Source organism: Jaculus jaculus, chromosome 1 (assembly GCF_020740685.1).
Source record: "Jaculus jaculus isolate mJacJac1 chromosome 1, mJacJac1.mat.Y.cur, whole genome shotgun sequence".
Lineage (NCBI taxonomy): Eukaryota > Metazoa > Chordata > Mammalia > Rodentia > Dipodidae > Jaculus > Jaculus jaculus.
Window position 1 is genome coordinate 23,218,574 of NC_059102.1, and position 11,688 is coordinate 23,230,261.

The 11,688-nt window shown below is 39.0% G+C and overlaps 1 protein-coding gene across 1 annotated transcript; it reads right to left on the reverse strand.

Moving 5' to 3' along the window:
• Positions 1 to 2,219: 2,219 nt before the first annotated feature.
• LOC101613246 (S-phase kinase-associated protein 1-like) lies at positions 2,220 to 2,711 on the reverse strand. Its single transcript, XM_045142081.1, has one exon. The coding sequence runs from the start codon at positions 2,709 to 2,711 to the stop codon at positions 2,220 to 2,222; it is 492 nt and encodes a 163-aa protein (XP_044998016.1).
• Between the last annotated feature and the right edge of the window lie 8,977 nt (positions 2,712 to 11,688).

The window sequence follows — 11,688 nt, forward strand, 5'->3', positions numbered from 1 at the left end:
CTGAGAGCAGCTGAGACATTTCCACCTCCACACAGATAATATCTGCCTCTCCCTTAGTATTCTGTCATTCAAGGTGCCTAGAAAACAATTTATTCACAGAAGATTAAAAGAAACTATCCAATGGAATCGAGTGTCGAGGGTTAAGCCAATCAACAGAGTCTGACCTGAGCTTGGCTCAGTCGTTAGAAAAACCTTTCAAGTGGCTGTTATTAAAAGGTTCTAGCAGGAAAAGTATACAGCACGGATAAGCCAATATAAATTTAAGAAGAAAAGGCAGACACCATTAAAATCTAAAGATAGTGCTAGAGTGAAAGCATGATAGCAAATATGAATGTGAACAAAAGCAGTGGAATCAAAAGTAAAAAGTATTAATGAAAAACAACTAATAGACCAAACACACTCACTAAAACCTAAGCAGAATGATACATTTCAGTGCCTCACAATGAGTTGTTGGTTAGAGAGGCTACTGAGGCCACTGTTGTCATTACTCTGGGTCACCTATCAAATATAGATGGTAAATCCCCATTGCTAAAGATAAAATACTCTTCCATTTCAGGACATAGAGAGATCAGGATGATACTAAGCTGGAAGTTTTCTCCCCATTGGCTAACCCATGCAGCTCCCAAGAAAGAACTCATACCTGGTATTGAGAACCAACTAAGAATTCTATGGACAGGAAACTCACAGACTCCAAAGAGACTCCCCCACTGCTTTTTAGCTAGGAAGAGTGGGTATGCACATCAAAATACCTCTCAAGAGTTATGTTTATCCCCTTTAGTCCAAGCATCTCTCAGTCGTGGATGGAGAATGTGTTTTATCTTACAGATGGCAGAAAACACTAGGGGGATCCAAGACCCATCAATATGACAAAAAACAAAAAGAAATCTACTGGCTCAGCCTAAGATGTGTCATCTCTACCACATTTACCTGGGCCCTGGAGACACTGCAGAGGAAGCAGCAATTCTAGCCCAAGCACTGCTCTCATTGCTAGCTTGACAACCAGCTCCAGGGAGATGGTGACAGACACTGTGGTCTCACTAAAGCATAAATCCAGAGGTTACAGAAAACTCAACACTAATGCCTGCTAATGACTCCTAAGGCTTAGGGAACATTGTAGAAGATAGGGTGAAAAAGATGTAAGAACATGGTCACCTCTATACACAGAGACTAACTGAGGCCTTCATGACCCCACAGTGAATACCCATAACCCCACTGAGGAGGACCTTCAGTAAAATGGAGCAGGAGAGAGATGTAAGACTATAATCTTTTTAAAAAATAAATAAGGGCTGGAGAGATGGCTTAGCAGATAAGGCACTTGCCTGCAAAGCTAAGAACCCAGGTTCAATTCCCCAAAGACCTACATAAGCCAGATGCACAAGGTGGCACATGCATCTAGAGTTTGTTTATAGCAGCTGAATGCCCTGTCACACCCATTCTCTCTCTCTCTCTCTCTCTCTCTCTCTCTCTCTCTCTCTCTCTCAAATAAATAAAATGGTTTTTTTTAATTTTTTAAGTGTTTTTTTAAGTTGAAACCTAACTAATTGTCTAGTTACAATTCCCCACAAAACCGCAGACTGAGTAATAACTAAGTCTCTAGGCAACATATTCAAAGCTGTGACTAAAAATTTAAAAAAATCCACCCCAAAAAAATAATATGGAAAGAAAAACCAAACCCCAGTCCTCAGGTTCAATGAAGAGGACTCAGCTACACACAAGCTAATCATGAGCAGTGCTCTGCTTGGCTCAGGAGGCTGGAGACATCCTAACAACTCCAGTCAGAGCATTAACTTCAAGTTGCCTGCTTCCAGTTTCCAAGTCTTGAATAAAGATCGTAGTTTTTCTGTTACAAAACCCCTCTCATAAGTTGTTTTATTTACAATGGCAACTCTGAAAAGTTCACTGAAGTTAACTAGACAATAAACCAGGCAGAAATCGCTTTACAGAAGACAGAAAAAGCCCAAGATGCCACTCTCTCTAGAGAACCCGTAGCTCAGTTTTATTGACAGTAAAGAAAGACAACTTTCGCCCACACTTGAAGGAACTCCGCCTTTAACTTGGAATCTGTACTCAGACTACACATGCAAGGACACTATTATGCTAATACAATTGATTTGCTGCTGCATTTCCCTACTGTGTGTCTAATATTAACATCATAAACAGAGCAGTGCAACTAGTATTTGGAACAATCCTTATAGTGTTACAGTGTCAGGCACAACTTTTTATTTCTCTTCACACCACTGGTTCTCTTTGAGCACATGGGCCTCTTCCTCTTGGGTAAAGTCATTTTTGATATTGAAGGTTTTGCAGATCTCCTCAGGAGTCTTCCCCTTAATCATATTGGCAACAGTCTTGCATGTAACGTCCAGCAAACCTTTGATGGCTAAGTATTTTACAGCCAGAATAACTTCAAAAAGTGTTCCTTGGTCAACTTTCAGGAATTCTTGGTCCCACACAGGGATATCATCTGTCCACTTCTCTTTGTTCTCATCATCCTCAGGAGGAGGAGGGTCTTCCTTATGGTGGGTACACCACTGAATGACCTGTTTTAGTATTGCTGCATTAGCATTTGGTAGGGGAACTGAGTCATCATCTCCTTCATCATCCATTCCCAAATCTTCCAACATGGTTTTGATGGTCGCAGACTGCTTGGCGATTTCTACATCAACTTCAAATATTTCTCCATCAGAACTTTGCAACTTAATTGAAGGCATGGTAATGGGGGTCAGCACCATGGGCTGGAGGCCGACGGGAATGGTGAGGCGTCCTCGAATGGGCAAAAAAGACGGACAAGGCCCAAATAATTTAAAAAAAAAAAACTTAAAACTAGGGCTGGAGTGCTTTCCTGTGATGCCTAAGGACCCCAGTTCAAGGTTTGATTCCCCAGGACCCATGTTAGCCAGATGCACAAGGGTGCACATGCATCTGGAATTCGTTTGCAGTGGCTGGAGGCCCTAGCATGCCCATTCTCTCTCTCTCTCTCCCTCTCTCTCTCTCACTCTCAAATAAATAAATTTAAAAATATTTAAAAAAAAAACTTAAAAATAAAATCAGTGAGAAAAAAAGAAATGCTTAGAGTGTAGAATAGAATATAAGAGATAAAAGAAACATCTAAAATATATACATATGGTTCTATAAAGGGAGAATGCTAAAAAATTTACTGTTACAGCATATAATATTTTTACATTAGCTGGATCCTATCAAGTTACATGAAAGAATTGTTTTATGTTAAATTTCCTAAATCTGAAATTCTCTGTATAAGAATATTCATGTTTTTATAAAATATCCCTGAGGTGTTGATGGATAATGGAACATGATATATGAAAATTACTGTCAAATAGTTCCAAAAATTCAGACAATAATATATTCATATTGATGAAAAGCATGATGATGCATATATGACAAAATAATAGTACATAATAAATTTAGCCTTGAAGCACACAGAATTTCTTTGTATCATTTTTCCAACTATTCAATAACTTTGAAGTTATTTTAAAATTGAAAAATTTTAACTAATAAAAACAAAATAAGGAAAGCAACATAGTAAGCAGGAAAATGGTAGATTTAACCTCAATTGTATCAATATTCACCATGAATAGTCTAAAATGTCCCATTGAAAGCTGATATTATCAAATTGAATAAAAATAAGTAAGATCTAACTAGACACTGAAAATCTCAGTTTAAAATCAATGATGTTCATAGGTTAAAGGAAGGATAATAAGAGACAAACCATGAAAATACTGACCAAAGAAAACTGGAATAATTACACTACTACAAAAGTTGATTTCAAAACAAAACTACACAATAATACAGTAATTATTTCATTAAAAAACTGAACAATCCTAAATAGGTATCTTTAATAATAAAGCTTCAAGTTACATGAATCATGAATAAAAGAATGAAAGTCGGGCATGGTGGCGCACGCCTTTAATCCCAGCACTCAGGAGGCAGAGGTAGGAGGATTGCCATGAGTTCGAGGCCACCCTGAGAATACACTGTTAATTCCAGGTCAGCCTGAGCTAGAGTGAGACCCTACCTTGAAAAACAAAAGGATAGAGGAATGAAAAGAGAAATAAGAAAACCTTCAATTATACCTAAAGAGATCCATTTTGTTCTATAGGCAATCTACAAAACAAGAAGTGGAATATCACTGCAAACATGCTTGACTTGAGTAACAATGTCAACTAATCACACCTGAATGGCTTCTATGTAACTCTATACCCAACAACAGCAAGCACGTTCCATTTTTTAATTTTTATTGACAACATCATGAAGATAAACAATATATCATGATCATAACCCCTTCTCAACACCTTCCCTTTTCCCTCTCCCAAATCCCCCTAGACTGAATCCCATCCTTCTTCCCAATTAGTCTCCTTTTTATGATGTCATCATTTCTTTTAGAAAACACATCCTTTAAAGTGCAATTCACCAAAGGACCCTGGGTCATAAAACCAATCTCAACAAGTATGAAGGGATTTAGATTATCCCAACTATGATTGGACCATGTAGAACCACTAGAAACCAGTAATAGGAAGATAGCTGAAAAGTACTCAAATATTTAAAACTTAAATACCACACTTCTAAATAACTCATAAATGAAAGAAAAAGGTTGCATGAATTTGAATTAGAAAGCATCTTAGTGCAAATTAAAATAAAAACACAAGGGCTGTACAGATGACATAGCGGTTAAGGCACTTGCCTATGAGGCCTAAGGACCCAGGTTCAACTCCCAGAACCTACGTAAGCCAGATGCACAAGGTGACACATGCACACAAGGTTGTACATGTGCACAAGATGGCACAAGCATGTGGAGTTCAATTGCAGTGGCTAGAAGTCTTGGAATGCCACTTTGCTCTCAGTCACATAAATAATATAAATTTTTATAAGATATAAAAATTTATGAGATAGTACTATTGCATTGCTTAGGAAAAGATTATGATATCAAAAATGCATTGCTTGGCTGGAGAGATGGCTTAAGGGTTAAGGTGTCTGTCTGAAAAGCCAAAGGACCTTGGTTCAATTCCCTGGGACCAATGTAAGCCAGATACACAGGGGGATGCATGTGTCTTAAGTTTGTTTACAGTAGCTAGAGGCACTGGCATGCTCATTCTGTCTAATTCTCAAATTAATTATTATTATTAATAATACTAAATTAAAAATGCATTACTTTAAGAAGAAAACTAAGACTCCACCTTACAAAATTAGAAAATTAACATGAAATTACATCCAAAGCAGAAATAAAGAAATAATACAGAACAGATAGTGAGAATGTCATTGAAAAAAACTCATTTCTTTGAAGAGTTCAATGCCTCACTAAACTTATCTAAGATATGAGAAGACACAAATTAACAATACCAAGAATTAAATAAGAAATATCAAAGCTAGCATAAATTTTGAAAGATAATAATAGAATATGAATAATAGCTTTATTTAAGTAAATCCAGTGACTTTCATGAAATAGGAAGTTATGAAAGACATGGATTTCCAAAGCTCACTTAAAATAAAACATATTGTCAACAAACTGAATTTGAAGTATAAAACTTTTCAGCAAGGAAGTCTATGGAGATAGCTCAGACAAGAAAGTGCTTACCTTGCAAGCATGAGAACCCAAGTTCGATCTCCAGACCCACATAAAAATGCTCGGCATGGCAGCCCATCCCTAGGATCCCAATACTGGGAGGCAGAGACAGGAGGATTTTGGGGGGGGCTTTCTGGACAGCCTGTCTAGCCTAATTCTTAACCTCCAGGCCAGTGGGAGACCTTGTTTCTAAAGGTGATGGATGGCTTCTAAGGAGTGACTACAGAGGTTGTCCTTTGGCCTCCACACATAAGTACATATACATATATGCACATCCCAATGCACGTGTGCCCACACACATGTAAACATACAGACACCATACGAAGAAATTTTATCCAAGAAAATTCCTGGCCTCTATAGCTTTACTAGTGAATTCTTTGTCAAAAAAAAAAAAAAACATGCAGTTTACACAATCTCCTCCAGAAATATCATAAAAGTTACTATTTATTCAAGTGATTCCATGATCCCAAAATTAGTCAAAGACAGTACAAAAAAAATCCCATGACAATATTTCTTGTCAAATTACACATGAAATCTTTAACACACTATTGATACAATTAATGTACAAAATAGAGAATAGAAATGCATCATGGCCACATTAGAATTTGACTCAGAATTGGATGATCAGTTAAAGTTTAAGGATCCACCAAGGTAATTCACTGCATTAACAGATGAAAATAAAACTACAATTCACAGATGATAGCTTAGTGGTTAAAGGCACTTCTTTGCAAAGCCAGGTTCGATAGTACCCATGTAAAGCCAGATACACAAAGTGGCACATCTATTTGGAGTTTGTTTGCAGCAGAAAGAGGACCTGGTGTGCTATACTCTTTGCCTCTCCAATAAATAAATGAATGAATGAATGAATAAATATTTAAAAAGACAATTCAAAATATGATAAAAACATTTAACAAGTTTCATCTGCACACCTGACATAAGCACTGGGAACAGTGTAATGGAAGAGAGTGTATTCACAAGCCGTCTTTGAGAAGATTCAACTTATGCTCAACAATAAAAGACAATGTTTTCCATCTAAATCAGACACAAAAGAAGAATTTCTGCTTTCAAAAGTTTTACTCTAAGGCTATACTGAAGGTTCTATCAAGTGGAGGAAGAGAAGGGAAGGGGAGAGGAGACATTAAAAGGCAAGAGGAAAGAAAAGAAATCTCATAATAAATAGATCTAACTACAAAGTCTCATGATACAGATTTGAAGAAAATAAGACAGACTTCTATGACTGGATTACTCAAGATTTCATAGACAGGGGCTGGAGAGATGGCTTAGAGGTTAAGCGCTTGCCTGTGAAGCCTAAGGACCCCGGTTCGAGACTTGATTCCCCAGGACCCACGTTAACCAGGTGCACAAGGGGGCTCACGCGTCTGGAGTTCGTTTGCAGTGGCTGGAAGCCCTGGTGCGCCCATTCTCTCTCTTTCTCTCTGTCACTCTCAAATAAATAAAAATGAACAACAACAAAAAAAGATTTCATAGACAGGATACAGGAATCAGGGACCCTAAAAGATAAAGTGAACACTTCAGAAAAAAATGTAATACAACAGCTAATACATGACAAGATGTTCCCATCATCCACTTGTGTGGCTAAAGCTGAAAAGAGTCATTGATGATGGAGGTGTGGAGCAATTGGGCTCCTCATACACTTCTGGTAGAAATGGAAAACTGAAACAGCCACTTTAGTAAACAATGTGGCCACTTTGTATCAACTTAACCAGATATTGTCCGTACAAGCCAGCCGTCCTCTTACTAGTAAGATGAAACCGGATACCTAAACACAATCTGTTCAGAAATATTCATGGACACTCGTTTGTACTGGGTAAGAACTACATGCAATCCCCTTCCTCTTGGGTGTGGATAAACAAATGTTAGTACAGTGTTCCAAGGCAACGAAGCACATTTAGAACCTTTTTCTAATGGGCTCTTAATGCATGCAACAACATGGGTACACTTATGAAGTTTTATGTTAAGTGACAGAGGCCAGAAAAAGAGCTTCCATTTATGTGGTCATTCATTTTTTAAAAGTGTGTGTGTGTGTGTGTGTGTGTGTGTGTGTGTGTGTGTGTGCACGCACGCGCACGCGCCACTGTAAATGAATGCCAGATGCCTTTGCCACTTTTTGCTTCTGGCTTAGGAATTGAACCTGAACCAGCAGGTTTTGATAGCAAGTGCAATTAGTTGCTGAGCCATCTCCCCATCCCGACCATTCATTTTTATTACACAAAATTAAAAATTCATGAGACAGATAACAGATGTGTGGTTTGGGAAGCATAGCTTATGATGAAGGGACGGACTACAAAGGAACATGCAAACTGTTGGAGGACAAAGAGCCTTTTCAAGTAGTCAGTTGTGGAGCCCACACTACTGTGTACATTTGTCAAACCTCGTCAACTTGTAAACCTTAAAGTGGTGACTTTTATCTTATATAAAGTATGCTTCAGTAAGCCTGATGTTTAAAAGTGTAATAGAGTTTGTCAGTAAATTAAATATAAATGTCACATCTTAATAGCAAATAAAACAGAGATAAATGGCTTCCCCCTTTCTTGGAATTCTCTAAAACTTCTGAATTAAGAATTTTAGGGCCAACAGTCCCTTTGAGGCTCTAGTGTCATTAAATTGGACAAAGTTATTTGCTTCCTGCAGAAACTTCTCTGAACCGCCCTTCTTTCAGAGGCTCAGCAGACCCACATTTCTTCAAATGGCCCATCCTCATCTCCCGAGCAATGTGCTAACTGTAAATAAATCACAAACCTGCAGACTGAAAGGCTCCTCAGAACAGAGACTGACATTTAAAACAGATCAGGGAAAAATGCAAAGAAACCTATTTAGTAACTGAACCATGGAATAATATACCAGAAGACAATCAGGCTCTCCCACGTGACATCCTCCCCAATCTTATCACTGCCAAGAGGAAAGAAGACAGCAGGAAAACTTTCCTGCTTGGGAGGAAGAAAGAGAGGAGGATGGGTTAGCACCATTAACACACCAACACCATTGAGCAGCTCAGTGCCACACGTATCCTGAGCATTCAGTAGATGGGAGCTGTGAGTTACCAGGTAAGAACATTTGCCATACAAGCATAAGGACCTGTCAGTCCCCAATATCCATATAAGAAGTGAGGCATGGCCATGGAAATTTCAGGTTCAATGAGAGGCTCCATCTCAGGGAAACCAAACAGAAGAGTGATAGATGACACCTGACATTCTGCTTTTGCCTCAGCACACATGCACTGGGCACGTAAGTCTGTATACACATGCATACATTATACAACACATACACACACACACACACACACACATGAATAAAAGGTTTTTGAAGAGGAAGGTACAAGAGTGTAGGAACTAGAGAAATTCTCAGAGTAGAAATGGGAAAAAGTGTGGCACCACATATATATAAACTAGAGTGAACTACAGATAGTCCTCAATTTACAATAGTCCTTTCACAAGTTTTTTTTTTTAACTTTGTAGTACACATGTAATAGAAACTATACTTTTAGAATTTGGATCTCTTCTCCAAGCTGGCTATATGTAGGAAAACATACCTCCCAGTTATCCACAATCCTGAGGGAAAATAACCAATATCTGTGCACTTGTGTGGCCAAACTAGAATGTTCTATAGGTTAGATGTATTCTCATTTTCAACTTATAATAATTTCAACTCATAATGATCATAATCAAGATACAACCCATCATAAGTTAAGAAGCATCTGAACACTAAAATATTTTCAAAGAGTACCCTGAGACACTGTCTTCTGATGTTAAGTGGCCACCGCTTCGTGACCTCACAGCAGTTGCTGTTACCTCCACAGGACCTTCACAATATGGAAGTCACTGACAACTTGATAGGGTTGATGGGGGAGTGGGAACAAAGGCATGAAATGATAAGAGAGACTAGCTGGGAAGAAGGGGTTCAATGTAAAGGGCAGGGGATGGGGACAACATAAGAGAGCAGGAAGATTTTATGATCAAATTATATTATGTTCATGCATGAAAAGTGTCAATGGAAGCAAAAACATTTGCATCTTAGCCAGGCCTTTGAAAATTGCTCCTCCAGCTAAGGAGCACTCCTCACCTGCAATGACAGATCCATTACTGAATACATCCAGTCCTTCCAAATGAGCCTGTTTCCTAGGTTGTATATTTACTCTCTACTGAGTACCGTTGTACCATCTTTTAGATGCCTCAAAACTCAATATAGGCAGAAGAGGGGGAGAAAACATTGTAAGAGCCTCAAGGTGGGTAGGAATAGCCTGAGGCACTGTGTCCCATTTTCCCTCCCCCCACAGAGAATGACTGAGGCCACTTGGTCCCCACAATGATACCAATAACCCCACCAAAGAAGACCCTCAGCAGAACTGGGGTGGGGAGAGGGAGCCTAAGAGTACAACCTTCTTACTCACTAAATAAATTTTAAAACTCAATTGAATTTATAGAGTTCTTTACCCTTTACATGCTATTTTAGTACAAACTGCTTGCCTCTTCTCTGATGTACGTCAGCAGTAAGTTGTGATCAGAAATGACACGTCACCTCCGCCTCAGAGTGGTGCCTCACCACTCAAGATGTTCCAACCTTCTTTCCTCTGTTAGGAAACTTCCGTGGGTTTCAGGTAGATGTTGCTTCCACCAAGATTCTCTGAAAAACAGAGAACTGAGTCCCCACCAGATGGACAGCAGACATGTGAGATAAGTTGCTGAAGAGCTAAAACTTGTTATTTATTGTTAAGCAAAACAGAGCATATGACAGATGATGCAAGTAACAGCGGTCACATGCCTTAGATTGATTGATTGATCTGTGCTGAGTTCTAAGTCTTGTTAAAAATCATTTGGTACATTGGGTGTTTCCAGTCTGAAGTGTTCTACATTTAAATTTCATCATGACTTATTCCTTCCACCTTATTCCTGCCTAGTATCACACACACACACACACACACACACACACACACACACACACACCCTGCCCCACTCAGTGATGCCAGCCCAGCAAATCTTGAAATCTGATACTTTCCTATTACATTGGCTGAAAGTCACTTCACAGAGCTAAGGAGGAAGTTAACACAGGTTGAGTACGCAAAGAAAATGGCCCCTTTCTTTGCACTGCTATGTGTCTGAAGAGAGGAAGGTACCACAGATGGGATTTAAACCAGATAAAGCAAGACATAAAGTGAGAAAAGTTGAATGAATTCTGGACTTAGGACAGAGTAAGAAATCAAACTGTAGAGTCTCAGGCAAATTGCTAACTGGGAGAATCAGCAAGCATTCTTCATGGCTGTTCATCAGAACTCTGGCTATGTTAGTTAAAGTACTGGTGTTCAGGGCCCCATCCCAGATCTGCTGATTGCAAATCCAATTCAATATGTGTGGACAGGAAACATAATATCTACATATTCCCAGAATATTCAGATAACCAGTAAGATCAAAGACTTTCTGGAGTAGTAGAACTATGGAACCCTTTCTAATTTTTTAAATTTTTTTGTTCATTTTTATTTATTTATTTGAGAGAGAAAGAGGCAGATAGAGAGAGAGAGAGAGAATGGAAATGCCAGGGCTTCCAGCCACTGCAAATGAACTCCAGATGCATGCGCCCCCTTGTGCATCTGGCTAACGTGGGTCCTGGAGAATCGAGCCTTGAACCAGGGTCCTTAGTCTTCACAGTCAAGCGCTTAACAGCTAAGCCATCTCTCCAGCCCCCTTTCTAATTTTTAAAATATTTTATTTATTTATTTATTTATTTATGGGAGGGAAAGAAGCAAAGAGTGGGGGGAGAGCAAATGGGCACACCAGGGCCTCTAGCCACTGCAAACAAACTCCAGACACATGCACCATCTTGTACATCTGGTGTTACATGGGTACTGGGGAATTGAACCTTGGTCCTTTGCCTTTGCAGGTAAGCATCTTATCTGATAAGCCATCTCTCCAGCACCCCCTTTCTAATTTTGAAATCAGCTATCATGTCCATAGCTAGGAGAACAGAGACTAGGCTGTGCTCATATGAGCATATGTTCATTAGGTAAAGTAATGTACAGCACATAAATAGAAAAATAATTGTAAAACAGAATACCTTGAGTCCAGGGTTACACATGAGGGTGAGCTCTCTGGCAATAA

Excerpts from the sequence above, each read along its gene's own strand:
- LOC101613246 (XM_045142081.1), bottom strand. The coding sequence starts at position 2,711 with ATGCCTTCAATTAAGTTGCAAAGTTCTGATGGAGAAATATTTGAAGTT.